At 39.8% G+C, this 18,905-nt stretch overlaps 1 protein-coding gene across 1 annotated transcript in view; it reads right to left on the minus strand.

Annotated features, from left to right (window-relative positions):
* LOC147149956 (CUB and sushi domain-containing protein 1-like) overlaps nt 1-18,905 on the minus strand; it is a 434,959-nt gene that overhangs the window by 242,390 nt on the left and 173,664 nt on the right. Inside the window, exon 4 of the mRNA XM_086024950.1 lies at nt 18,208-18,320. Within this exon, the coding sequence (XP_085881076.1) occupies nt 18,208-18,320 (113 nt within the window). The remainder of the gene's footprint in view (nt 1-18,207; nt 18,321-18,905) is intronic.

An 18,905-nucleotide genomic window follows, 5' to 3' on the forward strand; every position in this document is an offset into this window, starting at 1 on the left:
CTGCCAAGACAAAACTAATTGCGCATGGATGTTTGAATCAACATCCATCTTTGTAACACATGGGGAAAAGAGGAAGCGACGTATGTCGTATAGCAATCAGAACATTTGTAGTTATTTTGTGTAGCAGGTTCGTGCCACCCTCTTTAAACTTGTATAGTGCCGGTAAAAGCGATACTGACCCCCTCAGGCCATGACAAGGGTACCGTTTTAACTAATCGATGTTTCATCAAGAGTTATGAGAAAAATATTTGATGGTCTTCATGTGTTGCTCCGCTATTTGTGTTCAACTGCACATTGCTTAAAGGGTTAATTTCAGAAACTAATGCAAATTGTTAGCCTAGCTATCTAAGGCATTTACAATTATGTGTTAGCATGAAACTAATGGATTTTCAAACAAAGTTGTGTCAACAACGTGTAAATTCTCTTTGCCTTATGTTTTGTTTGATGGTAAACCTCAGTTGGGAGAGGCATTAAACAGATTGAAGCTTCTGAATGATTTGGCTCATGAGAGGTTCATTTGCTTCCCCATGCTGTTCTATTGCCATCATGGCAAGTTGACCTTGCTTCATCTGTCCCAAGAACCTGATTCAAGAGCTTGGGAGGTCTTTTTTTGTTTGTTTTGCTTTCTGGCAAAGTCTTACCTGCAGTTCCTGTTGTGCAATGTAACTGTGCTTCAATGATCAAATATAAATTATTAGGGCTGTTCCGATCACGTGATCGGAAATTGGGGCCGATCTCGTGATTTTCAGCTGATCCGGTATCGGGTGACAACGATCGGTTTTTATTACGTTCTGAACATTTAAAAGGTCACAACACTACAAAAGAATCCAAATGTGCAAATAAGTTGCCAAATAGTACAGTAGTGTCTTAGTTTTATATAACACAGTAGTGAGACTTTTTTTCCCGGCGCGATGTACACGGTAGTGTGCGATGTAGTTTGTCCGCCCCACACACGCAACAGACATGCCACTCTCCTCTGCTGCGGACAGCGCATGTCACTCTCCTCCGCTTGCGGATAGCAGTGAGCGAGGCAGAGCGGTGAGTTTTTCTTCATAGCTTTTTTGAAGCGAGAGGCAAACCAAAAGAATACTCCTTAAATAAGTCCACCTAGCCTGATATAAAGAATTAAGCCAGCCTCCTCGCAAAACGGCATCGAGTTGAGACAGCTGAGAAGCGCGATGGATAAATTAGCAATTGTGAGACGTCCAAATGACGTAACTTCAACTAGAAGTTTAACGACTGTAAATTATTTACTGACAATCAATCCCGTTCTCCACTGGTTGCATTTAAAGAGGTCATATATCATGTACGCAGCTGCGTGGGCCATTCGTATTAGCCTGCACAAGCCTTTAAAAAACAATGTAAATGTATTTACCATTAAATCAAATGTGTCAAACTGAGAAATCCCTCATTCTATGGTAATGCTTATATGGACCATTCAACCAAATTGGTGCCATTTGCATGCCCAGGCAATAACATGAAAATACATTTTTACAAAGCGTCCAGCACAATGATATGTATTGTGTTTAAAGTTAGCATTCAATTAGCGTAAATGTCATGGCTAAAATCCACTAAGATTTTCAGTACAAAAAACTGACATGATAAAACAGGTTCTGAGATGAAGCAATGCTCATTGAGTTGTTCATTATGTGTATCACAAAAATTTGTGCAAAAAAAGGGGCAAAAAATATCAAACTTAGAGTTTATTCTGAGTATTACAAAAAGAAAGGGGCACTGATTTGGTGGAATGGTCCATAAAATATAAATACATATAACAACATATGAAATACACATTGATGTATGTACATTTCTATATTTAGAAAAATCAGACGCACCCTTTTTTTTTCTTAATGCATTGTCGACGTATCGGCTCGGGACTCGAATCGGTATCGGATCGGGGTATCGGCAGATCTCAAAATCAAAAGACACGGACCTGAGAAAACGTGATCGGAACAACCCTATAAATTATACTATACCTCACATTGTGTCAAGGTTACTAAACAACAAAACACAATTGATACAGGCATTATAGTGATGTTTCTATTTTAAGTACAACCAATACTTTGAGTATAATTTGAAAAAAATAGTTAAAGCTCCTCATCGTGTTTATTGTGTTTGTTATTCTGTCCCTGCTCTCTACTTTTCTCTGGAAGCCCTCCTTTCGTCTTTCTCTCTCAGCCAGAAAAGTGTTTGGTATTCTCAGATTGTCTGCCCCTCGCTCCTTTCCTCTCCACTCTGCTCTGCTGCTCAGCTGCCTCTTTGCTCTTTTTTTTTTTTTTTTTTTTACTCCTCTTCTCCCAACACCTTTCCTCGTATGCATCACGATGCATTATCTTCGTTCTCACTGCTTCTCCCCCGTCTTACCCCGCAACCTGCTTTTTACAATCCTCCGTTTCCCTTTAAAGAAAACACGCAGCAGCATTCAGCCCTGTTGATGTGTTGTAGATCCTTTCAATGACTGGTTGTTATTCTATGGTGCAAGTCACACATGCTCATCTCATATACATGCGAGCGTGCCTTATTATGCATCCCCTGCATTTAATTTTCTGCTTCATCTGCTTCAAGTCAAGCATTCACTTTATACTATACAAACTCATAATCATGTGAAAACATACATGTACCCACTTGCTTAGTTTCAGAGCATTAGACACAGATGAATTTTAATGCAGAAATGCATGATCAGAATTCCTCACTATACATAGAAAATGAAAGTGCTCACTGTTGTGTCGTTTTGAAAATATTAAATTGGGAAAGTGTGACTACTATCTATGCATCTTCTTTCCATCTATCCATCCTGTTGGATTTTGGGTACAATCCCATTTTGAAAGCTTTTGCAAAAAAAAAGAGAGAGAGAAAGAAATGTAAACATTCGGTTGACTATGAAAAGAATGTATGTCCAATGTTTATCTTGTCCTCATTAGCGCTGCAGGTGAGCTGAAGCCTAGAGGTACGCCCAGTGGCAGTTTCTGGTATGTGCAATATGTGCGGTCGCATAGCAAATGTGTCTACCTGAAGAAAGTTGCAACTTGCATCCACAACGCTGCTAACCTCCCATCTAATGTAATGCCAACCCTTGACATAAAAGTAGGCACTCGTGCTCGGAACAAAATCGTTGCTTGCATCCAAGGAATACATTTTATGTTGCCTCAATTTCTTCCAGACACTATTAATCAACAATCAATTGACCAATATTTCATGACCAATAATCAATTAATCAATTATTTTTCCCAGCTTCAGTGACAGTGTAATAGGCACAGTTGATTAAACTTGTAACCTGAAATTAGTATAACATCTGCAGCTCTGTTGTCTATCAGTGATGCACAAGCCCTCTATTAGCTCTTGACTAAGACCTGACACAGGAGAATAACCTCAATTTGAAATTTGCCAAGGGAGAGATGCCCAGGATGTCAGATTGGATATAGATAGTTGTTGGAAGCAAGCCTCAGCCTGAACTTGATAATAAGACTCCTCCCTTGGATGGGAGTTATGTGTTAAAGATTTAAGGTGTGAGACAGAGCGAGCGTTAGAAAGCCGGTGAGCGAAAGCCAAAGGGAAAAAATGGAAAGCTTGCACAGAAAAAAAAGGAAACAAGCGCAGCTTAAATGACGGTAAGTAAACACGTTGCTTCACCAAGATTCCTACACTGATTTGATGAACTTTGCTTATCAGACAGAGAAATACAAAGGATAAAATGGGGAAATGCTTATCATTGTCCTCCAATTCCCATGGAGGCTATTGCAGTATAGTCAAACACGTGGACTGAATTATAACTGGGGAACAATCACTAAAAAATACCTTTTCAAAATAAAACTCTGCAATATAGTATTATAAACGTCACCCATACGGCTGTAGAGTTTGAGTTATACAGTATTTAAGTACAATTTCCTAACTTTAACATGAACATAAACCAATGTGCCTGTTGGCTATTTTTACAATGTCCAGTAGAAGTAGACCTTGACCTAACATATATAAGCTATACAGGGTGGGTCTGCGTGACTTTGAAAACACTATTTCTTGAAGAATATTAGACTGGAAAATCAATAGTATCACAGCATCTGTAGCCTCACATAATCTCCTTCATGCATCATCAACTTAAGTGTTTAACGACAAGTACGGCATTCCACTCATCTGAGTGGGGGACATAAGGTTCAGTGCTCCTTTTAAAGTAGGGCCAGCAGCATCTCAAGGCAGAGTCGAGGCCTGGGGTTTTGAATCAATGAACCAACCTTGAACCTGATTGCCAGGCCATGAATGAGACATTATCGGTTTCCTAAATGAACGGTTATATCCTCTCATTTTCTCACTTTGAATTCCTTAACAGGACTGATGCGCTTCAGTGACTCAATTGTCAATATCTATTAGAAATTGATGACATCTGACATGAAAAGTTATTGATGGTCGCTTGATTGTTGCCTTCCTATGAATGTCACACAGACAACACAATGCATTAATTACAGTTAATAGGCTTTCCTATGTTGCAGAGTTCTATATGATACATGCAGAGTTCCCGTTTGATATTCAGTATGGAGCTATAAATAAATCATGTAGTACGACTACGCTTTATGAGAATCTTAGAAGGGTAATTGGACCAATTAATGTTTTACACCACACATGTCAAAGTCAAGGCCCGCGGGCCGGATGTGGCCTTGAGAAGGTTTTCTACGGCCCCTGGGTTGATATTGATTTATTATTAGAACCGGCCCGCAGACCGCAGCAAGCTGGTGTGAGTGGCAGATGTGATTGGGTCCTTCGCGCTTGCCGATGACCTCACGCTTTATAGAATATTGTAGCACCTTCAAAGAACACACTCTCAGACTTAGTTTAATTATCATGTTTTATTAGCTAATGTGGGCCGCAGCCGACGCCAATACAGTACGACAAGCGTTAAGTCAAAAAAGTGCAACGGCTCTCCTCTTCGTCCCCCGCTACTCTCGCTCGCATCCCCTCCCATCCAGCGAGACGCGCGATGCATTCATTAACCTCGGAAACAACACAACGCGACAAAAATGTGACCACAACACAGATAACCAAATTTGTTACACTATTTCTGTAATATATTCCTTTGCATCCATGTTTGCCACCCCCTGGCTGTTGTGTTTGCTAAATAAATCAAATAAATAAATAACGAACATTACCGCTACTTTTGCGAGGATCGTCCTTCGGTCGTCTACGTGCCGACTGAAGAAGTCACGTCACTGATTTGTGGCTTTCGGAATCGGATTGTGGTGAAAAGTTATTCGGAGTAAAAGACGTTTGATTAAGAAATACTTCACATTATGTACATTTCATTCAATCTTGCAAGCCCGAGTGAACCACAAAATTGTTGCTAGTTTGGCAGGAGAAACGCAAACATCCCGTTGATCTTGTTTCATAAAACGGGCAGCGGCTTCTTCTCAGGTGGAAGTGACGTACGAGATGCCTCGCAAAAGTAGCCAGGGGGTGACAAACATAGAGCAATAAGCCACACCTATCTATGTTGAAAACGTTTGTATTTACTGCATTTACAGAACGATTATTAAACTGTAAATGTACATGTGTGTACCTGAGCAGATTTTTTCCTAACAGTGCCTTTTAACACTGCAGCAACGTTGCTGATTAAAACAGAAGAGAACTAAGGGGAAATAAACAGTACTTATCTTCATTTCACTGCTGACTGCCGCTCCAGTTTGTCTGCTAATGTCCACCAGACTCCACCATCTATTGTTCTACTACATTCTACATATGCACCTGTCTTGTTTTAGTTGTTGGGGAAGGACAATTCTTATTCTGCAGAGCTGGATATTCCAAAATAGTCTTGACAAAACCCCTTAAACTCAAGTTAACAGGTCAGTGCGAAGCTGACGGTGAGTGAGTCATTTTATTAATGTACTAATGTCAGGATTATACTGAAAGTTTTAACAAAGAGGTCAAAGATTTATTTTTTTTAAATCTGCAAACCCCCCCCATTTAAGCGTGGTTATCACAGCATTAATGCTGTGATGGGTTAAATGCAGAAGTTACAGTGCATGTGTGCATGTAAATTTAAAAATTAAAATATTCCCGAAACAAGATATGAATGAGTTAATGATATAAACTTTTCAGCGTCTGAAATAGACCTTTCCTCTCATCCATAAAAGCAGCACTGTGAAGTATGAAAAAATGCTCAGTCACCAAAAAAGGCCCCAAAAAGCTAGCAAAAACGTTAAGCGGCTCAGATGTCATATTGATTTCACTACATTGTCGACAGAGAAGGTTGATTATCACCTTATCCTTCTTGCTACAGGTATGAGAGAGAGAGCACGAGAGAGAGAGAGTGTTGGCACAGACTCAAAATCTACTGTGGCGGTCACCTTTGGCCTAACATAGCCACACACACGCACGCGCACACACACGTGCACACACACGCAGTTGGATGGTTGACATTGAAGCCTTGGTCGATGTAACAACAGAAACAACAGTTACGCGGCACGCCCCCACGTGCACGGCATCCTACGGTGTCGTAGTCGATACGTTTTTTTGCTGCAACTGTTCGTCAACACAGCCAGACATATACACACACAGTTAGACAAATATGTAGCGGGATCTGATCATCAAAGTTGTCAAATGCCTTTGTACTTTCCCCCCTCAGGTTTAACGATCTGTTTGCGCCAAGAAACGCCCCCTGCTGTCTCTGCTGGCATGGAAAACACTTTTAGACTTGGTGTCCAGCATACTTGAACAGCAAAAGCAGCAGTACAGTTGGGTGTGTTTATATAACTAACTGATACTGGATTTACAATACAAGGTTCAACCCACAGAATTTATTTATTTTTTGCTCCCAAGCATTCCAATATGCGTCATGATAGCATAAGGAAGATGTTGTTATTTTTAGCAACTATAATGACCCCTTTAGTGACTATTTTTCAAATAAAGCAGCTAGCGATAATGGTCCTCATGTTAGCAACATTCTTATTTGCACCACAGAGCAGGGATTAGGGGGATTTGCCTTTATAATGATTTGGGAGTCCAAACTAGGAACAGCACACCGTTGGAGCTTGATCTCCACATGTCAGTCAGCACATTGAAAATAGAGAAAAAAATATACACAGACTGGAGACATTATTTTATTTTGTGAACGTTGATTAAATAGTGATATAATACAGGGGTGAGATGTGAGTTTAATTTGCCACATGACCACACTCAAACTCAAAACACAAGTCAAATACTGTTTCCCCATTAAAATGAATGGAAATGCCATGAATCTATTCCAGCCTCCCCAAACAACATTTTGTAATGTGTAATGTGAAATTCACACGCTATAATACTGAATGTAAATAAACACTGTGCATCATCTCCTTCGGTGAGCACACCTTGGCCACCTAGGGGCAGACATACACCTGGGGGTATACAGTACATGGAGACGGTGGAATCTGTCTTCATGACACATGCATGCACAAGCACAAGCCGAAGCACAGCCAAACAAAGAAAAAATATCAAACAAAAACAACTGACACACACATACGCACAGCATGGTGATCAGTGAAGTACAAACAATATGGGGCACATGTCATTGCGTCTGTGAGACCGCAAGGTACACAACACTTTTATTTTTTCCTTACTCGGCCGCGTGTCAGGAGTGCGGCACCTGCGTGTGACGTGGTACAGGTTATGTCCGTGACTGACTGGCACCACGTGGGCCATTTAAATATGTAGACGGCAACTCTGTGGCGGTTAGGCAATGCCCAGCTCTGGCAATTTGCATTAGTATAAAGCTAAGTGGACTTCCCTAAGGCAAAGCTACAGTATTTGGTTGTTTTGAATATACAACAAGTAATATTTTTTTTGGTTTCATCTGACAGTAAACCTGAACTCTGAGTGGTGTTAAAGAGCTTGAAGATTTTTTTTTTTTAAAGATTGATTTCTCACCATCTGCCAAACTGCTGCTTGCTGTGAAATGAGTTGAGTTCACTGCACCATGCAGCGCTCAAATCTCTTTTTTTTTTTTGCTTACAAGTCAAATAAAAAAAATAAAAAGAATTTAAAAAATGCAGAATGACTCTCATTTCTCAATGCACCTGTATTTCTGTGTACAGTAAATACAATTTTAATGACTGCTTGTGATTTTGTTTAACATGACATTTCAGAACTACACACTTTGTATATCGTTGCGGTCAGGCGGAATCCTCATACTGTCAAAATGACAACTTTACAGAAGGTAAAAAAAAAAAAATGCCAGCTTGTTTGAGTTCCCAGTCACCACTTCATTCAAGCTGTATTGATATTGCATAACTGACGTCAACATAATACTACCTAAAAAAAATACATTAAATCGCTAATTAAAAAAAAATAATATTTTTTTAAATTTCTTTGTCAAGTATGTAAAAACACACATGTAATTTTTTTTACTCTGGTAGTATGACTTACACTACTATCGAAGGCAATCATTCAATCTCACTCACACCATCACTGAATGGACACGGAACCCCTGGCTTGTACAGAAGCACTATACTATTTGTACTATTATGTATACCGTTAAAAACAAAAGAAAAGGACTATGAAAAAATTGCACCCACAAGAACCAGGACGGTCTCGAGAGAGGCATATTTGGCGTGACTAATCTGAACAAACAGAACATAAAAACGGAAGCACGAAAAACTGCGATTATAGAGATAACGGCACCATCGGGAACACTCACCCTCAGAAATTTGCCATCTCCACATAGTGTAAGATAATATTTAGTTTACAGCATCTTGAGTAGCAGCAGGAATACTTTCCACTTGATGTGATCTGAGAGACATTTCATGCCTTGGTAGGTGCTCCTATTTTGGTCAACAATGTTCAAATGAGCTCAGCAATACTCTTTAAAGAGACCTTGCAAAGTAAATTCAAAGATTTGTTTCTAAATACAGTACTTTCTACATGTTTGAAGGTAATTACTGAAAATAGAATAAAAAATGAGAACTTAAAGAGAAGTCAACCCCAAAATGTTCTAGACAATACAGAAATAAATGCTGTGTGCCTCTGCTTGTCCAAAAAATGCATTCGGATTAATATTACATTTGTGGAGTGCAGCACAGATTTAAGCAGCAAAATCCACCAATTTTTATCCGTCTCAGGGGGCGGCCATTTTGTCATTTTCTGTTAACTGAAAATGACATCACAGTTGCTCAGAGCTCAGGTAACGACTAATCACGGGTCACCTGTTTTCTGAAGCTGAGCCATGACTGGCCTTGAGCAACTGTGATGTCATTTTCAGTTGACAGAAAGTGGCAAAATGGCCGCTCTGTGAGATGGAAGAAATTGGTGGATCACACTGCTTAACTCATTCCACAAACGTAATATTTATAACAATACTTCGTTTAGACTAGTGGAGCTACATAGAACATAATATTGTAATGAAAATATTTTGTTGACTTACTATTTAATACAGCACTTGTTTGTGGAGATGTAGCATTAAAACTAAAACCTTCAGCGAATATTTTTGCAGTTCAAACATGTAATGTGTAGGCATAAGACAGATGCTTGATAGAATAGCTTCATTTTTGTAGCTCCTATTATACGTATTGGATTGACATTTTAAGAGTTAAGCGGAGCATAGTTTCAGCGCATCATGACACGGCCACAGCATTCACGAGCGGAGACACCTGCTTGAGTTTTCATGATTTTAAAGTTGTTTTTTTTTATATAGGCCTACTTGGCGATTTTCTTTTTTTTTTAATCAACAAGTGAATCCAATGTAGAAACATAATGATTGATAGTCAGCTGTAAAGACACACTTGAATGCATGTTCATCATGTTTTGATCCATAATTACGCTGCCGGTTACAGTATATTTTTTTTTACCTGAAATACAAAACTTAAACTGTAAACTTCAAATGACTACTTTGTTTTATATGAATGTGTACCTTAGATTTTCACTCACATAGGCATGAGAGCGTGATCTCATCCGCTCACATACATCAAAGCACCGATCATAACCATCATAAGATGTGTACAGCCAACCACTTCAAAGAGTTAATCTTATATTTGTACAGATGACCACTTGCATCACTGCGCACACACCCTCCAGTATTCCCTCAACAAGCTAATCAAGAGCAACTCCAAATGAATTTATTTTCCCCACACACAGATGGAGGCTGTGCTGCTGCTGACAAATCTACAAGCTTAATAATTCTCCTGCCTAATGAAGGTTGGCGCCACTGTGAATCGTTAAAAGCTTGACATAGAAAAAGTAGCATTTAACTGCACCAGGACTTAAAAATGTTCTGAACAGGCCAAGACAATAATTGTGGCACCTTTAGATTATGAAGTTAATAATGTATTTATGTAGGTAAGAATGTCATTTGTTCGATACTAGGGGGAGAGTCACCAACCGAAAAGTCACATGATGAATACACAAGTCAAATTCACAAAGCATTTAAACATTTGAAACGTTCCAGATGTCTGAGTTCCCATTATTGTTTGCAAAATCTGATTGTGAAGTTACAGTTTTCAAGTCATGGCCAAATGTTTTGACAATTACCGGTAATACGATTTTGTGTTCGAAGCACTTTGAATCATTTTTTGAACATGACTGCAATTGAATGCCTTTTAATTTGCTTGATCAGTGTTATACAGTACAAAAGTGAGCATTATCAGTATTTAGGTTATTATTAATTATTTTTAGTTCCTCCTAACGTCCATTAATCAACTGAATACAATAAAATGAGCACAAATAAAGAAACAGAGACTAATGACTACCAAAGTCAGGTGATCTTTGAGATTCATGACAACAATCCAACTTCCACAATAGCAGAGAGCATATTTAAATATTAAAATATTAATAATTGATGCCTCGAGGAACGGCAGACTGGAGACTATACCTTGAATAAAATAACGCTGTAGCATGTGACGCTATTACAAAACGCCTTCCTTAGAAAACCGAAATCACAGTCACTCCTTTGAATATAGAGTACCGGTAGTTTGGTCTCAATGCCAACATCCCATATATTTCCAATATGATGTCAAAACATGCATTTCTGCACTGTAATCTACTGACATTGTTATATGTTTCCCCTTGAAATTGGTTCAAATGAGACTGAAAAACAAAAGGGCCACCAAGAAAACTGTCCAGCTACAGGCTTCAGAAAAACTACAGACAAAAAAAGCTTGTCTCATGCGTATCAACATGTGGAAGGACCTAAACTGCCACAGCAGGAAACTGTGATCCTTTTGCATTCAGACGTCGTGACTGCACGAGGCTCTTGCAAGTGCTGGTGCATAGCTGTACATCAATACAGCAAGATTTGGAAGCTGTTCTGAGTAGGTGTTTAGTGTTGAGTCCAAACTCATGAAAGAAAGTGAATACTACTGTAACGGGTAGTAATGATGAGGGAGAAATAAAAATACATCATAGACTAAAGTATTTGGTTCTACAGTTTTTATTTTAAAAAACATTTCCAATTTATCTTGATAAAAGGTCACATGCTTCCGCCCAAACACACACTGGATAAGAATGACAGAACACTAAACATACACTTGTCACACTGTGACCAAAGCCAAATTCAATTTCTCCTCCACCCCAATTTCCTTCAACACATATTGAATGTTCATCAGTGTTTATTGCAGGATTTTTTGGGGGGGTTATTGTGTTTTTTTTAAACACATTAGAATGGGCGTCTGTTTTACACAGATTTTCATCATTGGTGGGCCCAGTCCCTATCGCCCACAAATACTGTACTAGTAATACAGGTATTTATTTACTTTAAGTTTAATCATGAATACCACTGCGAAAGCCCCTTTTTGTTTCCTCTGTACAAAGCTTTGTCCATGTAGACTAGCTTGTGTTAGTTCAATGTGCAAGAACTTGGCAAATAGCCCTGACCTAAACCCCAACAAACACGTTTGGGATTAACTACAACAACGATTGAGAGTCTGAAGGCCCACAGGCCCATGACAGAATCTTGAAAAAAAACAAGAAGTATATCCAGAAGAGTGTAAGCTGTTTTACAGTAGCTGTTTGGGCTGGAACTTTTTATTGTAGTTAAACATCCTGTAGGTTTTGTAGCGAGGGGATACATTGTTTAACTCGTTCACTGCCATTGATGAATTTACTCGTCTTTTCACAGTCTAGCCATTCAATCCCAGGAACGTATTTATATTTTTTTCAAGTGTTTTCAAACATTAGGGTAAAAGAGGGTCGGAAAAAGTCTGGCAGTGACTAAGAACCATGTGCTGGATAACCGTGGACATCAGACAACAACCTACAAGTACATGTGCTGGAAGCCCAGAAGTGGAACAAGACTCTGACCCTATTTTTTTTTTCCACTCTGTAAAATTTGCAAAGCGAATCCTAAGTAATCTCCATCGGTCATCCGTGTTTGCATGTACTGTATGCATGTTTGTGAAATATGTTGAAGCGTGTCTGTGTGTGCATGTGTTGAATGGTCAAAGCCTCTTTAATGGGCTTCCAAGTCATATTGTATTCAGGTCCCTCAACAGGAGAGGGGAAAAAAATCTGCAGCAAATTGATGGAATCTAGCAAACATGCTTCTTAAAGACGGTAAAACAAAAAAAAGAAGGTAAAAGGTAGAAAAGATAATAAATAAAATGAAATAAAAGATAGGAGTGACTTATTTTTGTCTTTCACCTTCTCCGAAATGATTGACAATTTGTACTTAATAAGCTTGACTAATTCAGGCAGCTTTGTTCAAATGTAAAATGAGAGTAATGAAAAGTCCTTTGTGGAGAAGCCAAATTAAATCACATTTACCCATTCAAACAACTCTGAATTTATGTAGGATAATTAGATACGTTAAAAGTAATTACTTTGGAATTATATAATATTATCCTTCCTCATATAGCTGAACAAAAGAAATATGCACATTATCTCTCTTCAGAAGAGGTAAGATGATGCAATATTCAGTTGTGACTCAGCATATTGGGCTAGTGGTTTGCACGGTTCTGAGGTTCAGGATTTGAATATTGGCTCTGACGCTTCTGTGTGGAGTTTGTATGTTCAGCTGCATGGAAATTCCCCAGTTACTTATGCTTCCCCCATATCCATACCTACCTTGCCTCTCGCCCTAAATTACCTGGGATGATCTCCATGACCTCAAAGAGAGCAAGCAGCAGAGATGGGCACTTTACACTATTTTGCCGGTCCGTCCTCAGTCCGCGACCTGGGCACCCTTCTGTGACCGTCCCTCCGTCCTTATTCCTAAAAATAATCGTCCTCCGACACCGTCCGATCTCGTCCTTACATTCCGTTAGTCCCCACCACCCAAAAGGAAAAAAAAGCGTCCGTGCGTGCCATGGGGTGAGATGTTAAAGGCAGAGGTTTTATAATTCATAAACATTATTTAAAGCTCATTAGCTGGCTAATTTCCTATTCATATCCACTTACCAGCTGGGAGTATCATGAGTGGATTGAATTGTTTACAACTGTTTATGTGTCAAACAAAATAGCATTTAGCTGACAACACAACCACCGTCGGTCTGGTCTGAAGCCCGCCAGAGGACATCACGGGAATATTTAAGATTGCTTCATAATGCAATACTATAGTTATAACTTAATACATTTTCAATTTTTATGTTATTTTAGGAGGAGAACGTGAACAAGAACAAAGAGGATAATTGGGATTAAATTCATGATTTGAATGTACCTGACACGTAACGGTCGCTACATTTTGGCCACAAGCTTTTGCTATTTTGACCCATTTGAAACTGCATGTGGTTATGGCTAAGAATTCTTGGAAAACTCAACAGATATATATTGTAACTATGGAAATGCTGCACACCTTCCAGCATGACTAAAATTCGGCGGGTGAAGACGCACCTCTCGGTGTCCACGCCGGATAGAGGCGGACGACGCGACCGGCAACGACCCGAAAAGTCTTACCCTTCACGCTCACCCAAAGCAGGCCAGGTTGTGAGATGCTTCATCATTGCTACAATCCACTTCATAAAATGGATCCATCTGGCATGGGTGCGGGAAAATACCGCTCACTTCCAGAACCGCAAATGTATTTTTAGCGTGTGTGAAGGTCTGTGCCCTTCGTGACTAAATGACGTCATCACTAGACAAGAACCATTCATTTCGTGCAGAAAGACAGTGCCAGTTACCCAGCACTCCCAGCCACAAAGGTCCACCAATGGTCAATCGCCATCTACTGGGGAAACGCGGGCACAGCAGGGACAAGATGAAATCATTGAACAATTCAGAATTATTTATTTTGGGCCGGATCAAAAAGCCCTGCGGGCCGTATATGGCCAGTGGGCCGTAGTTTGCCCATGCCTGTACTAAATGCAGTTGGTTAACAAAACAAAATTGCTATCCGCCTTATACATACTTTATCCCGGATTAGATGCATTTTTTTTTAAGATAATGGTCTTTTTTTTTATAGACAGGCTGGGTGTGTTTCTGTTAGTCATCAGTGAAATGGGCGTCCAGTGGCGTAATCCATGGTATTACATGCGTTGAACCACAAGAGGGTAGACTATGTCTGTGAGTACAACTGCAGGTAGCAACGCACATGAAAACTGCTGCGCGGGCAGTTAATAAAGGCTGCTCCGTGGTAACACAGAAGAGGTCTTTATTTTTAAAGAAGCACAACACGTCGGTACTTGACCAGGTTAGGGACGATTGCAATGATGGACGAAAACCCAATACCATCCTTGCTTAGTCCGTCCTTTTTCAAATATGTTTTGTCCATCCTACGTACACAAAATGGGTACCCTGTCCTTCCTGTTCCATCCCTGGAATGGAATGCCCATCTCTGACAAGCAGGATAGAAAATGGAAGTAGTGGTAAGTTGTGACCCATTTTGGTCCACTTGAGAATCTGCAGAAATCTGTCCTGTGTGAAAACAGCTTTTAAATTACCAGCAGAAAAGATAATGTTGCAAGTTCCACAATATTTCCTCAGTGTGGGACAGTCCTGGCGCTGCCTTTGCACTTTTACGTGGCAGCACTTAACAAATGCTCAGGGGAAGTCCAGGCACTGGTCCTTGTTGCTAAGCGACAATTTGAAACTCATTTGAAGAGAGGCAATCTTTTACTAAAGATATAAATATTTATACGTTTTAGCATTTGGCACCATGAGGGCAAAACATGAATTTAAGTCTCCACCTTGAACTTGGGAAAACAGTTGAGAGACACATGACGCAACATATGTGAACATTACAAAGACACCCTATGACCATTATTGTATTACTTTCATTTATTTTTAGTTTTCCTAGCATTTTATTTTAAAAGAGTGAGATGAGATGACAGAGATGGGAAGATTGCATGTGACACAAATCCCCACTGGATCTTTGTATCAATTACATCAGGATACAAAATTGCTGTTACTATTAGGTTTGATGTTGATAATGATGATGATGTTCATAGCATTTCCCCCCTCTCATCTATTAATATTGAGTTTTCTCCCTAATGTCTGATTACAGACAGATACAATCCCCTCTGTGCGCTTCCATGCTTCTCTCATGTTCGCAGTCATCTTCCTTCTCATTTTAAATGTCTCCATTCACACCTCTCTCTCCCGCTGCTCTCCTCTGGCTTTGGGGCCAAATTAATTGATGGTTATCTGGTCTTTGTAGGGCTGGTTTGCAAACTTGGCTTTTTTATCAGTGAGGGATTGCTTTCCATTACTTATGGCTTCATTTAAAGCACTCATCCTTACGCTGTACCTTCCCCCACTTCCTCTCCCCCAGACTATGTATCTCTCTCAGACTTTATCTATTAGCGGTGTGTGAACACTGCTAATTCAGTTTGGTCTCCTTCCATAAAATCATAGACTTGTTTAACTTTGGTCGAAACGTTAAGCTAGAGAGGCACTCAGTTGAGGTGGTAAAAATGGTGAGTGGAATACCAATGCAAAAGAAAAGAAGTTTAAAACAAATCTTATCACAGTATTAAAAAGTGAAAGGATATTGGGAAGGCACTCTCTTAAGTCTCAAGGAGGGTTATGAAAGAAGCACTATTGACTCCAAAAGCTTAGGTATGACGAATGTTTTCCATTTGTGACCCATCCAACAATACTCCATCAACAAAGCAATTTTACTTTAGTTGCTATCAAGGAATGTTCATTTCTATCTTTGAACTTGTGTTGGTTGATTTCTCTCCTTATCTTTTATGTAACCATACAGCAACCGTGCTTTTGATTCAGTCCAAAGTCATTTGTTCCCAAAGAAGAACAACATGACATAGTAGGTGGTCGAGCTACATCTATTGAGATGTCTTGTCCCTGCATCATTACTCTTCTCGATAAATGTAAGGACGGAACGAAAGCGCTTTTAAAGGACCAGGAAGGACCGGGAACCGAGAACGATTATTTTATGAATAAGGACGGCTGGATGAGGACGGATGTGTACCCCGGTTGAGGACGGAGGACAGAGGACAGATGAGCAAAATAGGGTAAAGTGCCCATTTCTGCTCAAGACCATTACTTTTTGACATACCTTAGTTCAATATATTTTTTGTATTGTAGTTTTAGTTAATTAAACAAAGAAGGTAACTTTGCAATTTTACCAGGCACCAGAGTCACTATATGATAATATAGACTGTCAGCTCTTGTTATTTAGAAAATGGTATGGACCGTATTGTCAATTAAAAAGTATTGGAAATTTGTCATTCTAGAAATGCAATTGATGGAGATCAGGAGATTTGTTGCCAGCTGTGTTTGTTTTCTTAGCTTCTCTTTGAGTGGCTTTACCTGTTGTGTACAAATGCTGATGACCAAGACTGGTTAAAGAGAACAAAATCTGTGCAAAACAAACTAAAAAAAATAAACCAGGCTGAATCCTGGCTAACACATGCACATGCAGCTAGATACACAGACATGTGCAGAGGATAAGTACTGCACATATGGTCATTTAAGAGTTTGTCTTTGATATCTGGAGTTCATTATTCATAGATGAACTCCTGTTATACAAGCGTGTGTGTGCGTGTGTGCGCGCGTTACTGCGTGTCTGTGTGTGTGCAATGTTAGTGTCTCCAAAAGGTCAGGCCCAGCCATATACTGTAGTGGCAATAGGTACACCAATACCAAACAGTGTTGCTGCTTGCCTAGAGAAGGGGGTCACCATTCAACAAGCACTGGTGGTAACCGATGCCCACCTCAGTGCAGCAATGAAGAGCGCACATACGTAAATGACAAGATAGCTTTACATGTACACTGTGTAAACAATCACAGCAGCTCCAACTGATACTGGGAGGAGACCAAGACAGCAGCAGCGAGCTGTAAGTCGCCTACACAGAATCATTAACATGGGCAGCTTTTCTCATAAATCACAAGCAGAGTCCAGGCTCACTTGCATCCTCCATCCAGGAAAAATATAGCCCATTCAACATGAGGTGCTGCCCTCTGATTTGTCTCTTTTGAGGACTGACACCAACAACAAAGCCAATGTGTGTCTCGCCCTTATTCTAATGTCAGACAAATACAGCGGTATTGCAGTAGGATATTCTTAAATATCCAGTCATTTGCAATGGGGTTGAACTGAAAAATATTCACAGGGACAAGGATTGCCAGTTGGCCACCTGGTGATCATAGTAATGGGGTGGGAGGTGAGTATTCACGAGGCTCATGGCAGGACAGGGAAGAACTCCCAACATACAGTACCCCAACATACTGGCTCATCCTGTCATGTCCTATTTGCTGCTGGTTTTGTCATTACCTCAAAGAGTGTCACACTGTCCTCCCAGCTCACGCATAGATAAAAACTCCAATGTAACATTTTGGTTTTCATCTACTCTTGTTATTGTTCTGTTTCCTTTCTGTCAGTCTACTCTCAAACCTCATTCTGTCCAACTGCATTTCCAATAAACATCCATCTAAATACAAACACCAAAAGAGGGAGTTCAGTATATCAGACTGCTTTTTCACACTGGTTTTAAAAAGGCATGAAGGTCCACCATAATGCATGACCAATCTGCTGAAAGGACATCTTAAAAAGAAATAACCTGCAACACCAGCACGCCCGGGACCCTCGTGGGGAAAAGCAACCTGGTTAATGGATGGATGGATGTACATTAGAAACATCTCCAATGATAATGTGGCCCAGTTAAACACAGATGGAAACAACCACAGAAATCAAACACTCATTCAGCCTCTGCACCATTATCAACGTAAAAATCTTTCGTATTTCCCGGATGTTATTATATTGTGCAGGTGTACCTAATACTGTTGGCCATGCGGCCATGTCCCGTTTAATCAGAGAAATTTTGCGACTGGACCAATTTCCACACACAGGTTCAAATGTGATCTTACCTTCGTAGACGGCTTTGAAGCCCTGTGCACTGACGGCAAAATCGGTGGTAAACCACAAGGCCAATATAGATCCAGTGCTGACTATAGGAGAAGGCAGCATGAACCCTGACAACCTACGAAACACAGAGAAAACGTTGAAGATTATTTCAACACATTCAACACAGCAGGATCACCCCAGAAAACAATTTGCAAATTGAAGTACAGTATAACCTATTTGGGCTTGTCTTGTCTCGGTGATATTGTGCTTAAATTCCAAGCCCAGACATTCCTCCTGGCTAAGTATGCCGAGACCTTTTTTGTCTGTTCATCAACTTTAAGGCTTAGGCCTCCTACCGTTTCCTTTGAAAAATCGAATACTAACATCTGTTAGCGACCTCTAACATGCACAGTAATAAACAGTAATTAAAAAAGTTTACATTTAACATTGTGTTGCACTGTTTAATGATGCTAAAAATCCAATCTTGGAGACAAAAATATGAGTTTTAGTCTGTAATGGAATCCGTAATGGCCTTCTCAAGATTAATAGAGAGGTGACGATTGAACGATTGGGGGAGCAGAAAGGGGATGACTCACAGATAAACATCAAAAGTGAGAGGGCTCAAACTGACAGCCTGAATAACTAAGCAAAATTAGTGTGCAGTAATGATAAAATGTTTTATTATGAGGAACTAAAGTCAAACCTTCATACTAATCTGGAG

The sequence above is a fragment of the Filicampus tigris genome, chromosome 3 (genome assembly GCF_054856515.1).
Source record: "Filicampus tigris isolate MCC_2025a chromosome 3, RoL_Ftig_1.0, whole genome shotgun sequence".
NCBI lineage: Eukaryota > Metazoa > Chordata > Actinopteri > Syngnathiformes > Syngnathidae > Filicampus > Filicampus tigris.